The 13,367-nt window shown below is 50.2% G+C and overlaps 1 protein-coding gene across 1 annotated transcript; it reads left to right on the top strand.

Annotated features, from left to right (window-relative positions):
- The first annotated feature begins 7,071 nt into the window (after window positions 1–7,071).
- MVB12A (multivesicular body subunit 12A) lies at window positions 7,072–10,738 on the top strand. The gene is made up of 9 exons (XM_072946977.1): window positions 7,072–7,260; window positions 7,389–7,487; window positions 7,603–7,699; window positions 8,711–8,837; window positions 9,193–9,312; window positions 9,396–9,502; window positions 9,725–9,786; window positions 10,092–10,148; window positions 10,361–10,738. Exons 1-9 carry the CDS (start codon window positions 7,171–7,173, stop codon window positions 10,421–10,423), a joined length of 822 nt encoding a protein of 273 aa, XP_072803078.1. The 5' UTR covers window positions 7,072–7,170; the 3' UTR covers window positions 10,424–10,738.
- Window positions 10,739–13,367: the final 2,629 nt, after the last annotated feature.

Below are 13,367 nucleotides of genomic sequence, written 5' to 3'. Positions count from 1 at the left end.
GAGAAGGCAAAAATACTAGTGAAGCAGATTAAAGCTCTGGGCATCTCCCAAGCAGGGTTACCATGAGAGTTAGATGTATCTGTGACTCTGGACGGTATGGATTGCGCACCGTGGCAGAGACAGAAGGAGACAGTACCCCTCAGATTTTGGTCCCAGCTCCGGAAGGGGGCAGAAACCCAATATACCTCCATAAAGCAAAAGCTCTAGCAGAATACATCACGCCCCTCCAAGGAGAGCCTCTAGCGAAAACCAGCATACCATGGAAATAACGTCAGTTCTTATCAAGAGGTGTGTTAAGAGTATGTTCCATCGACACCCCTCTGCCACAGCTCAAACTCCCACAGTCACTGAGTGACGTCCTATATGCAGCACAAGAGCCCCCTGTTGGCCAGCCCACTGTCTCTAGAAACACGGGTACTGCTGGATCTTGCAGAGTATGTAGAGCCTCCAAATGCCCCACCCCTCTTCCTGTGGTTGCCCTCGCAGCGTGTAGAGAGGAAGTGGGGGAAATTTCTGCTGATGCCTGCAGTTGAGCTGAATCTGGTTGGGCAGCAGGTCATTGGATTGCAGTCACTATTCAGCCCAACACTGCCACCATCTGGATGGCAAACAAACTGCAGCAGACAGTGGGCTGAACTCATGGCGATCACTCAAGACCCCCGGGTGATTGTTAACCCTTTGCATTAATAGTTGGGCTGTTTTCAAGGCATTAACCCTATGGTTTGGACAATGGGAAGCCAAGGAGTGGATGATCATGAATAAGCCCTTGCAGGGTGAAGATATGTGAAAAGACATTTGGGTTCACCTTCAGTAACCAGAGGCGATCCTCACTGTTATCCATGTCCCTGGCAATCGGGAAGCTAATGCTCTAACCCAGTAGAAGCCCTAATGGGCTCTTCAGTAGATACAGCAGATTGGGCTTATTGGACGAGCAGCCATCGTAGTGGGATGGCATATTGCCAAGGATGCTAAATTGCCCTCGAAATACGGTGACTTGGTTAATGCAGTTACAGTTGGTCCTGTGTGTTCTAAACAATGCCCCAGGCAGCTGCCAATGGAATCTGGGGCCATCCACTGGAATTCCCAACCAGTGAGGGATTGGCAAGTGAGGGTTCTAATTGTCTTGGTTTGGGTGGATACCACATCTAGCCTAACCCAAGGTTTCCCCTGTCACTGTCCACCACTAGGGGATTAGAGGAACTGAGTACAGATATCCTCATCGAATAGACAGTGACCGGGGATTACATTTTAAGGGTCATGATGTGCAAGATTGGGCCAAAGCACATGACACTGAGCAGAAGGTCCATCTCCACCCCTCCCCCATCCTCCAACCCAAAGCTGCAGGCAGCGGGATTGGCAGAAAGAGAGAACGGAATTTTAAAGCAGCAGATTAAATGACTAAGAGGAAAAACCACCCGCTAGGCAGACTAAAGTACTGCCCCAGGCTTTAATACATTTAAATAATCAACTAGGAAGGCCTGTTGCCCCATGTGCCAGACTGAGGACCCTGCTGTCCTGCTATAAGCTGGACACTCACCATTGAAAGACAGGAGAAGGTGGGGGTCCTGGTCTGGGAGGAGAAGGTAGGGGTCCTGCTCTGATCTTTCCTTCCCCCAGTCCACCTCCTCACTTCTGACAGTGCTGCTCTTTCTGCCGACATGTCTGATATGCACAACGAGGTCAAGTTCATAAAACTGCAGCCACATTAACATCTAAGGATCAGGTCATAAGTGTGAAGGGGAAGACTTCCCCTGCAAGTTCGTACTAAGGATCTGTCTTTTTGACCTTAGACTCCTGCTGCTTATGTGCTGTCCAGTCACAGGGTGGGCACCAAAGGGACCCACACATATGCCCAGCAAAGGAATCACTCCAGCTGTTGGATATGTGAAAAACTGCTCCTCGCTAGTTCATCAGGATTGCCGTGGTGGGCACCAACACTCCAGTGAGGGAATTAGAAGGCGCTAACGCAGTATATTACATTACAGAAAAACAAACCTGGATGAAAGCTCTTTTTTTTTTTCCTTTTCTAGTAGGGAGGAGGCAATTAGGTATGTATTTATTTTGATTTTTTTTAAATGGAGGTACTGGGGATTGAACCCAGGACTTCATGCATGCTAAGCATGCACTCTACCACTGAGCTATACCCTCCCCCTTAGATTAGTGCCTTTAATTCATCTGATATTACCAATACTGATCCAAAAACCAGGCACACACTATCAGTAACACTGAGCAGGGGATATTCTTTTTCTGTTAGTCATCCCCGACAGCCCAGCAAACTGCTGACCAATAAAAGTACCATCAGAGACACAGGTGGTTATGCTTAGATCCGAGATGGGTACATGTGGTTTACCTCAGGTTAGGGATATTTGAGTACCTGGGCACCTCTATTTTGGGAACAGAAGAAACATTCTCAACAGAACCAACTCAGTTGGAATATGAGGAATATGAGAAGTACATCATTGGAAACAGTGCCAGCATTCTGTCCTATGAAGGATAGCGACTGGTTTGGCACTGCCTGGTCATGCCGCCCAGGTATTTATTGGGTAATCCTTAATGAGATCCAATGGATGTGGGGCAAAAATATTTGGCCATGGCTTCCACCTGGATGGTGGGGCTGCTGCATCCTGGGTGCAGAGAGAATCCACCCCACAGTCACAAAAGTTGTGAACCTCCCTCTCCTCCAGTCCAGATGGGCACATTCTGTTTTCCACTGGTACAATCATTTGACCACTGTCTTTGTCCCTTTTATTGGCCTGGAGTACTCAAGGAAGCCCTTACTCAATTCACCCAGCAAGTCTTAAGTGATAGTTGACAAAGTCTGTGCTTCCTGAACAGTGACATGTCTGGAATGAGAAAAGCTGTCCTTCAAAATAGGATGACCTTGGACATCATTACTGCCTTGCAAGGAGGCACCTGTGTCATTATTCAAGTAGAATGTTGTGTGTTCATGCCTGATGCGTCTGCTAACGTATTATCTTTATTAAAGCACATGAGGACACAAGTGAAGGCCTTGAGTGACTCCCAGCCTCAGGGACTTAATAAATCAGTATTCAAATCATGAGGCTCTTGGTGGGAAAAAAATTGTTACTTATTTTGAGAATTGTTATCTTAATCCATGTTTCTTCTTTTTTGGGAGGGGCAGGTAATTAGGTTTATTTATTTATTTATTTAAATGGACGACTGGGGATTGAACCTAGAACCTCTTGAATGCCCAGCACACACTCTACCATTGAGCTATACCCTCCCACCCCAATCCCTGCTTCCTTTTGCATGTGCCTATGTTGTTGTTGTGCTATCTGCCTCCATTGCAGCTGGATATGTTGCCGACGAAATGAATCACAAAAATGTGACCGACGAAATGTGCCCGACGAAATGAATCCCTGAGCGGTTGTGGTGCAAAAAGTCTCTCGAGGCTCTGGTTTCTTTATTCTTATACCCCCCACACAAAGGAGCAACCCGAACCCGTACCAAGCATCGCGAGACAGTATTTTTTGAATTGATGCAAGCGCACTACATCTAAGACATTCCTCCTAGTCATTTTCTTATTCTAAGTATCTTTATTGTTTCCAGACCCTCCTGTTCACTCCCTTATCCTAAGTATCTTTATTGCTTTCAGACCCTCCTGTTCGCAGGCCTGTTCCTTTTGAGGAACAGATAAACATCCTTGTTTGCAAGCAATGTTCCTCCTGGAACAATGTTCCTCCGAAGAGGAAGGGTCACTTGGCAGGAATTTCTGTTTGCAGATAAGTCCGGCCACTTCTGTGAGATGTCCCGCGTGCAGGCACATCCACAGTTTCCCTACTAAATCTCCTTCAGGATAGCCACCCAACATGCCCCCTCCATGCTAATGATACTCCTGGCTGACCATTCATCACATGTTGTAGAAGGGGGGACCATGTCAGATTGTACAAGCCGGTCACGAGGGGTGGCGTGTTGGAGGAGGTCATTGAGAGAACATGACTGTCAGTTGACCCTTGTGGCTCCTGGCAATCAGAGGCCCCTTACCCCTGCTCCCCATCTTTAGAATGCATGTTCCACCCACTATTCCCACAATGGGAGCCATTTTCAAAGACTCAGCTTTGATAGAGTAAAGTGTTGTTGAGGCCATCTGAACAGTATATGTGACTGAATCCAGTTAAGGCCTCTATATAAACATTTAAGATTCTGGTGAGCAGTGTGGAGATCTACTGGTCTTGTGGTTGCCCCCCAAAAAGCCTCATAAATAAGTTCCATTGCTGATTAAAGCTACCACCTACCAACCTGGAATGGTCTACCTCTTTCTTTTGTTTTTCCTTGCCTTCTATGTATGGGGACCAGTTTCAAATTTCATCGGGAGAACTCCTGACGTTGGGAACCAATATTCCTCCAAAGTGGTGGGAATAATGGGGTACTTCAAGGGGACCCATAGTTTCTTCATTTCTGTATCTCAGTGGGTTATCTTTTCCAGGATGTTTGTTTCCTCATGGGCATTGAGTTTTGAATTTCATATAATTTTCATATGTCATTAAATATTCTTCTTTTGATGTTTTCTTCCATTTACAAATATCAACAAAATTTAGTCAATAGTTAATCTAAGAAAGATTTAGAGAATTTTATTTGAGTCAATCTGAGATTATAACCCAAGAGAGAGTCTTTCAGAAAGTTCTGAGGACTGTTCCGCCAGTTAGAAGTCGAAGCCCAGTTGCATAGTTTTCAAGACAGGGTTCTGACAATTTACAGAGGCCAGGTCTGCACATATTATGTGAGTAGTGGGCCACTGTGGCCCGTTACAGGATTTAGGAAGGACTATTATCTCATAAAGAGTTCCCTTGCTGGCACTAGAAGAAAATTGCTTTTCTGTTGAGCAGGCATTCCTGCGTTAAGGAGATCTAGTTAATATATAATGCAAATGTGTTACCAAACCAAACTTGGGTCAGTTTACCCGTGCACCAATCTATTGCCACTGGATTGTAGTGAAGTAAAGCCAATCTGTTGGCACTGGATTGTGGTGAAGGAAAGTGTATTGTTTATTGCAGGGCGCCAAGCAAGAAGTCCAGGCAGCTACTGTCCAAAAGATCTGAACTCCTTGATGGCTTTCAGGGAAAGGTTTTTAAAGACGGGGTGAGGGAGGGTGGGAGTTGTGGGATACATGATCAGCTTATGGACATTCTTCTGATTGGTTGGTGGTGAGGTAATCAAGAGTCAACATCATCAACCTTCTGGTTCCAACCCATTGGGCTCTACATGTTTGTGGGCAACATACAGTTAACTTCTTCCACCTGGTGATGGTTTCAGTATTTGCAAAACGGCTCAAAGAATATGGCTCATAATATCTATAGCCCTTGAGGAGGAACTAAAGGTCCTTGACTTTGTTTAATGGCTAAACTATTACTGTTTTGTCTTGCTTGACTGTTTTCCTTTGCTTCTGCGTTTTCCCACTTCTCTGATTAAATTTATTCTTTAGAACTCAGGGAAGGCCTATGAGGCTAGTTTTTCTACAAATAAGAGGCAGGTGGAGAACATGGGATGGGGTTGGGGGTGACAGACCTATCCCAGGAAGACCCCATAGGGTCCTGCTCAGTTACAGATGCACAATACATACTGAAGGGGAGCGAGTAGTGGCCCAAACAGCAGAGAAAATTTTATGGTAAAAATTTTCTTGACCTACCTTAAGAACAATTTTATTTCATCACTAATATAAAAATCATTCTTAGCTCACAGGTGGAAACACAGCCTCTGTACCCTGCTTACTGAATTGTGACTCAAGGACAGAGTTTTGGATGAAGTTGAAAAGGCAGCTTTATTTCTTTGCCAGGCAAAGGAGGTCATAGTGGGCTAATGCCTCTAAGACTGTAAGCCTGTTGGGGAGAGAAGGCAGGGGGATTTATAGCAAAAGTTCAAGTTCAAGGGGTGGAGCTAGTTTCCACAGAGATCATATACAGGGTAACAAATTATTGCAAAGTTTTTCTTGTTTTTGCAGATACAATGGTCCCCTTCCTTCTGCTGGGTATGAAGTTTACCTCTGGCTTTGGGACTTTCTTAATATTCTTGTTCCTAGAACAAAAGGTGCACAGAAAGAGGCTCTGTAGAAAAGAGCTCTAGAGAAAAATTTGTGCAGTTTAAAGTCAGGCTGATAAATGCTTTTAGCCTTTTAAGCAGGCTGAGGCCTGCAGCTCGAAAAACAGGATACAAGGAAACCACAGGGATCAACAACTATGAACAACAAGATGCACAAAACACTCCACTGCCGCTTCTGAGGTGTCAGGGTTATGAGGAGGGCACTGGGGGCAAAAGCAGGGCACTGAGCATGATCCCCTCACACAGCACCACCAGGGTTTGGGTGGACCACCTATGCCTCCCTCCTCTCCAGCCTAACCCTGGTCAGCAAGAGCATGAGAAAAACTCTTTAAACCATTATACAGTTGAGGTAGTTACAAACACCACTGTAGATATCAGATGGTCACTGATAACAATAGGGTCGTGCTCTGTTACAAAAACCATGCGGTGGGCTAACACATGATATTGTAGAAAATTGTAAAACATGCAGAAGTAGATAATATTCTGTTCCCTAGCTTTCCATATCTTCCACCTGAAGGTGTAAAAGCAAGCAGCCATACTAAATACTTTAATATCACATTAAAAAAAAACCTTATTGTATCTGTGAGCAAGTCCTCAAGTTACACCAAGATTTCATGGCTCAAATTGGTCCCTATTTTTAGTTAAACTAATCACTGCATAATCCATAGAAGTTTTCCTTGGGATGACTTTCTAGAACTAGAATTGCGGGTTTTTCATACTTGTCTCCCCAATTTCCCGGAAACACCCACTGTGTTTCTGGAGGACAGGCTAACACCGCAAGGAATTCTGGGGAGCGCAGTTCTGGTTTGCAGCTAGCGAATCTCTAAGCGTTGAGCCCGGACATTTCCGGCGGAAGTTACTGGGCCTGAGAAGAAAGCGAGACAGTTTTCCGCAAACGTCGCTCACGGGTGCACTTGCGGGAAGGGCGGGGGGCGTGGCTTATTGTCTCCATGCCATTGGCGGGTCGCTTTCCCAGCACGCGCATACGGCGCTTCCGGCCCCGACCTCACAAAGTCTTCTGGGAGTTGTAGTTCAGATATCTGCCCGAACTCTCCTCGGGCAGCGGCTCGGAGGTCCGAGGCGGTCTACCGCCTTCCGCGCTTGTCTCACGGGATGGATCCAGGGCCGGGGACCGACGCGGCTCCGCTGGCTGGGCTGGCCTGGTCGTCGGCCTCCGCGCCTCCGCCGCGGGGATTCAGTGCGGTGAGCGACGTCGGGGGACGCGGGACAAGTAAAGGGAGATGCGGCGGCACCAGGGCGGGGGCTTTAATGGGGACAGAGGCGGCTGCGGTCGGGTAGGAGCTTGGCGCTGACCAGCGTCCGCACCTTAGATTTCCTGCACCGTGGAGGGGGCTCCTGCTAGCTTCGGCAAGACCTTCGGGCAGAAATCTGGCTACTTCCTGTGCCTCAATCCTTTGGGCAGCCTAGAGGTAAGTGGCGCCTGCCTTCAGAATCCCCGGGATCCTCCTACTCGCGCTGTCCATTCTCGGGGCGCGCCGTCTCTGCTGCTGGGTGACTCGCTGTGTGTCTCCCCCTCCACCCTAGAATCCACAGGAGAATGTGGTGGTCGATATCCAGGTTCTGGTGGACAAGAGTCCCCTCCCGCCAGGATTCTCCCCAGTCTGTGACCCCCTGGACTCCAGTGAGTCTCGCGTCGACAATGTAGCGGGGTGGGATGGGGTGGAGTCGGGGAGCACGTTCGCGTCCCTGAGAGGAGGACCTGGGAGGGAATGGACTGACCACAGGTGCGCGAATTTTGAGTCTTGGCCGCCCTCTCGGTGCACTGGGTGACGACATTGTTGGCTGAGGACTAAAGAGCCCTGATCTAGGGCGGGACGATGTGTCCTGCCCTGGGTAAAAATGTGGGGTTGGTACAGTCTCTTTCCTAGAGTAAGAGTCCAGTCAATGCAACCTGTTTTGTTACTGTTACTACTCCGTCTCCTAACACTGTAGCCAAGCTGAACCACACGCAGTTCTATTTTTCATTTCCAGGCTTTTGCACACGGGCTTCGGTTGCCCTAGTGTTGTCCTCCCAGCCGTGACTGCTCTGCTTTCTAACTATCAGGCTCTCCCTGCCTCCCGTGCATGCCCCCATCATGTCTTGTCATTTATATTTAACTCTTAGCATATATCTATTGATACAGGACTTGGCAAAATTTTTCTGTAAAAGGCCAGGTAGTAAATATATTAGGCTTTGCAGGCCAGGTGGTATCTGTTACATATATGTATGGATGTAAAGACCACTCTTAGCTCATGAGCCATAGAGGAAGAGACTTTGGACCGGATTTGGCTCACAGGCTGCAGTTTGCTGAACCCTGGATTAGAGGGCTGAGAGAAAGTGAGTTTGGAGGGGGCCAGGCTGGGTACCCTGTTCTGTCTGATCCCACAGCTATCCACCCTCGCTGTGGTACCCAGGGCCACCCCATGGATGCTCCTCCATGTCACTAAAGATGAGCCTGCCCCAATGGCTCCTAAAAGCTGCATGGAGTCCCCTCCTCTGGCCTTACCATTCGTGATTTAGCCACTGTCCTAACACCATTCAAGTGACTGCTTTAAACAGCACCCTGGTGAGCATCATCCTGGAGCCATCTTTGGGCCCCTGCCCTGTTTCTTCTTCCCTTTTCTCATTCCCCTCCTTGCCTCCCACTCCCAGAGGCCTCTGTGTCCAAGAAGAAACGCATGTGTGTGAAGCTGGTGCCCTTGGGGGTCGCAGACACGGCTGTATTTGACGTCCGGCTGAGTGGGAAGACCAAGACGGTGCCTGGTTACCTGCGAGTAGGGTAGGGCTGCCCCCTCGGTCTCTAGCCTCCTTCCTCACCCCCCCAAGTCTCATCTCCACCTCTGATCCTCAAGGATTCCCATGAGTCCTTCCCTTCTGCCACCTCCCTGGGCCTCAGTTTCCACATGTTAAAATGGGGACAGTTGTACCAATCTTGTAGGGTGGTCATGAGGAATAAAGGCGTTGATGTGTCTAAAGTGCCTAGTATGGTAACTGAACCCGGCAACATTGGTTAGTATGTTGCTGACAGTGTTGGCTGAGATGTGAGGTCACCCAGAAGCCTGCCTCCCCTGCCAGCTATTTTCAGCCCTGGCTGCATCTTAGACCAGAGCCCCTCCTCTCTCCTCCTCCTCTAGGGACATGGGTGGCTTTGCCATCTGGTGCAAGAAGGCCAAGGCCCCACGTCCAGTGCCCAAGCCCCGAGCTCTCAGCCGAGATATGAGGGACCTCTCCCTGGACCCGCCTGGACAGCCCAGGTGAGTCCTTGGGCTCAGGGATGGGAGCAGCCATGGAAGGGGAATGGCATCAGGCCTAACCTGGGCTGTCCTGCTTCCACCAGCAAGGGTGGCTTCCCGGAGCGGACGCTGTCAAGGCTGGGCTCCCGGGCGTCTACCCTGCGGAGAAGCGACTCCATCTATGAGGCTTCCAACCTCTACGGCATGTCAGGTGAGCACAGAACAGGGAAACTGAGGCACAGGGGTGGGGGCAGGGTGAGACTGGCCGGAGGTTGTATAGTCCAGAAGGGGCAGGGGCAAGGTTGGACCATCCCTAGGCCTCCCCGATTCTGTAAAGACTGGGAAGAGCTGGGACCTTTGGGGTGGGCGTCTTGGGTTGGGATGGGCAGCAGGCAGGCTGCCTCAGCTCCTTCCTCCCACCTGCTTTCTTCAGCCATGGATGGGGTTCCCTTCACACTGCACCCCCGATTCGAGGGCAAGAGCTGTGGCCCCCTGGTGAGTTAGGGTCATGGGGAATCTGGGTCAGCCCCTGCCCACTGCCTTGCTAGGCACCAGAACGCCGGGAGCATCATCCGTGACTCATGGAGGGGAGTTCCTGGGTTGGAGGAGGCTGGAGACCAAGGGGTGGGGGCTGGAGGGTCTCCCGGAATGAGGGAGTCCAGAAGGGCGGCTGGATGCTGGTGGCTAGAGGTCATGGCAGGTTGGGGGAGAGGACGGTTGGGCAAATATTGAGGAGGCTCTCCTTAAAGATAAGGGAATGGGGGTTCCAGGTTGGGGCCTGACCTGCCCCTGCCTGCCAGGCCTTCTCTGCCTTTGCTGATCTGACTATCAAGTCGCTGGCAGACATCGAGGAGGAGGTAGGTGCAGAGCTGGGGAGGGGGTGGGGTTGGGGGCTGCAGGCCACCTCAGTCTCCCTCTGGCCCCCATGATCCCAGCTACATCCCACCTCGAGGGCTCAAGATCCCTCCGTTCCTAGTGCTTCCCTACCTCTCACCATTCCTCAGGCACCGGCCCCTCCCCCCACTCCCCTACCCCTTCATCACTGTTCTCTCCCCTCACCCTACTTCAGTACAACTATGGCTTCGTGGTGGAGAAGACCGCGGCTGCCCGCCTGCCCCCCAGTGTCTCTTAGCCCCAAACCAGCTCCAGGGAAGAGCCCCCTGCCTGACACTCCTGGACCGGCAGCTGTCCACCCCATTCTATTTTGGGAACCTTGGCAGTGCAAGGCATTCCGGACCCTCGGCCACCCAGTGGAGCTGCAGCCCTGGAAGAGGGGGTGGGACTGGGTCTGCTTGGTGATGGGGCCCCCTGCCCAGTGGGCAGGGGTTGGGGCTGGACGGAAACCAGTGCCTTCAAGTCACTTGTGTCAAAACTCTGATGCCTGGAGGCCATGCAGGCATCCTCCTGGTAATAAACACTACGCTGTCTGTGCCATCTGTAGTCTCCATCCTGGCTGTGTGTCCTTTGTGGCTCGTAATCTTCAACACACATGGAGCACGAGCCGGGGCGGATGCACACCAAGCAAGTAGGTGAAATCAGCGAGGGGAGGGGGGCACTGCTGCCACTCCCATTCTATGGAGGGAGAAACTGAGACTTGGGATTCTGGATCACAGACAAGACTAGGTCCCGCCCCTCCATCGTTGCACATGACAGTAGTAATAGTAACATCTACAGTTTATACCGCGTGTACCACATCCCAGCACCTGATAGGCAGTATGTGATTTAGTCCTTCCCAGCCCCAGTGGGAAGCCTTGGTTTTGGGGCCATTTCAAAGATAAGGAAACCAAGGCTAGGGCTGGCTAAATTCACAGCTGGGATTTGAACCCAGAGCCTGCTGTCTTAACCACCAAGCCATCAGTTCTATACATCCCCTTTCTTCCGCTGTGTGGTGGATGCAAACGGTGGATTCTCGTGAATGGCGGCAGTTACTTCCTATAAGGTCTTGGGGAAACTGAATTAGGAAATAAGGGATTCCTCGGGGAGATCCGGGTACGTTCCTGTAAACCTCTGGTCAGATTTCTGTCAAGTGATCAGTATGTAACCTTACTTTCTGTGTGTTTCAAAACACCTTGTTTAATACATGCTGCCTATTTGTTGACATTGAACTCAGAGCCAACAGCAGCATAAGCTCATGCTTGAACAAAGCTCATCAAACAATATTTCCTCCAGAGGCACATCCTGGCCTTCTTCCTCCTGGGGACACTAGATAGCTCTTCAACAGTACACTTGGGGGCCTTTTCAAATGGCAAAATCACCAATAAAAAAGGATGGGGCCAGGGGCGGGGGTATAGGTCAGTGGTAGAGTGCGTCCTTAGCATGCGTGAGGTCCTGGGTTCAATCCCCAGTACATCCATTGAAAGGAATAGATAGACAGACAGACAGACAGAACTAATTACTCCCCTCCCCCCAAAAAAATCCCCAAAATGAAAAATGTGCCACTAGCTAGACCTCAAAAAGAATACCTGTCTACAGTCAGAGAGCTGGAACAGGAAAGCAGAGCATCACCTCGTCCCACCTCAACTGGGAACATGTACCTCTGGTGGCTCAAATTTCACCTGGCTCTGTGAATATCCACCAATCATCACAAAAGCACTGTGAGTCTTGATTTGGGGGTGGTCACAAATAAATTTTAGCCAGTAGAATTGACGAATACAGACTCCACCAATGGTGAAGTTCAACTGTATATGTTAAATGAACCACCCCAGGCTCATGCCTTCTTTCTCACATATGGGCTTCCTTTTCGGCTTTCTTCCCTGGGTCCCCATAGCAGGGTGGCCCAGCTGCTGCTGCAGTCAAGAGCATCCCCAGATCTCTGCAGCTTAAGGTGAAGGCTTATTTTTCAGTCACACCATGTACCCAGGGCAACTGGCTGCTGGTTGTAGTCACGTGGAAATACACCTGAAGGAGTGGCCAGCATCCCTCCAAGATAGTGGGGATGGACTCAGAAAGGTCTCACGCTGTCAGTTAAATACTCTGGCCTGCAAGTGTCTTGTCAAATTTCTGCTTACAGCTCATTGGCCAGAAAGGGTCACATGGGGCCTCGCCAGGATATGCCACCCACCTAGAATCTTGTATCTAACAGCACTGCCCTGGGGACCTTCAGGGGCAGACGCTGCCCTGCACAGGGGTCCAAGAGACGAGAGTCCCTTGCCCTGGGGTCTGAGGGAGGAGGCAAAGTCCTGCCCTGGGGTCCGATGGGGGAGGTATAGCCCTGCCTTGCGAGTCTGAGGGTGGAGACAGTGAACGATGCTGGAGAGGTGGATGAGGGGAGACTGCAAAATATACCCCCTCCCACACATATTTCAGCTTCTTTGAAAAAACTAGAACTCAGGTGCTAAGATACCTTCCCAAATCTCTCCCTCTGGGCACAGCCAGCACCTACCAGGCCCAGCCCAGGCTGGTCCGGCGCCAGCCTTGGAATTTGATCCAGCCGGGAAGCAAAGGCTGTTTGTTCTCCCTGATTGTGATCTCAGCCACCCTGAAACCGGCCCCGGATCACTTTCCAGGGCATCTGTGTGTAACCAGGGGCCCTTGGATGAACCAAGCTGACTTTGGGTCCGACTGGACCAACTGTCATTGCCAGGTCACTGACTGCAAAATCCTAACCGTTTGAGCCTCACAGGGCCTGGGAACAGCCTCACAAAGAGGCCAGTAAGTCCCACTGGGGCCTGTGCCCCAAACCCCCAACTCCTAACTTGGGCCACATCAATCCTAAGAGCTCTAGCCAAGCTTATGTCATCTTGGGCTACAGTCAAGGGAGAGGAAGACTTATCCTGCCATTTGCTCACTCCTGGGCACTGAGCCAGGCATTCTGGGGACTAAGAGGGACATTTCTGGAGAAATGTAGCTCAAATGCTCACCAGACCCTGAGTACCTCAGTTTTTCCACCTTTACAATGGGAATCTCAACAGCCCTCCCTTCATAGGATAGTTCTGAGGGATAACTCATGTGGGGCTGTTTCTCTCAGCTGCCCCTGCTGACTGTTGCATAAATGCTTCCTGGCTCTGAAAATCCTCAGCTGGAAGGTTTCTGCAGCCCAAAGTCCAAGCAGAGTGGATGGAGGATGCAAGTCCGAG

Source organism: Vicugna pacos, chromosome 22, assembly GCF_048564905.1.
Source record: "Vicugna pacos chromosome 22, VicPac4, whole genome shotgun sequence".
Lineage (NCBI taxonomy): Eukaryota > Metazoa > Chordata > Mammalia > Artiodactyla > Camelidae > Vicugna > Vicugna pacos.
The sequence above is the reverse complement of the archived record's forward strand: the minus strand, read 5'-3'. Positions and strand labels throughout refer to the sequence as shown.

Bases quoted from the DNA above. Each gene is read 5' to 3' on its own strand.
- MVB12A (XM_072946977.1), top strand. From the start codon at position 7,171: ATGGATCCAGGGCCGGGGACCGACGCGGCTCCGCTGGCTGGGCTGGCC. The intron at 9,503-9,724 runs GTGAGCACAGAA...TGCTTTCTTCAG, and splicing joins CAACCTCTACGGCATGTCAG to CCATGGATGGGGTTCCCTTC. The intron at 10,149-10,360 runs GTAGGTGCAGAG...ACCCTACTTCAG, and splicing joins TGGCAGACATCGAGGAGGAG to TACAACTATGGCTTCGTGGT.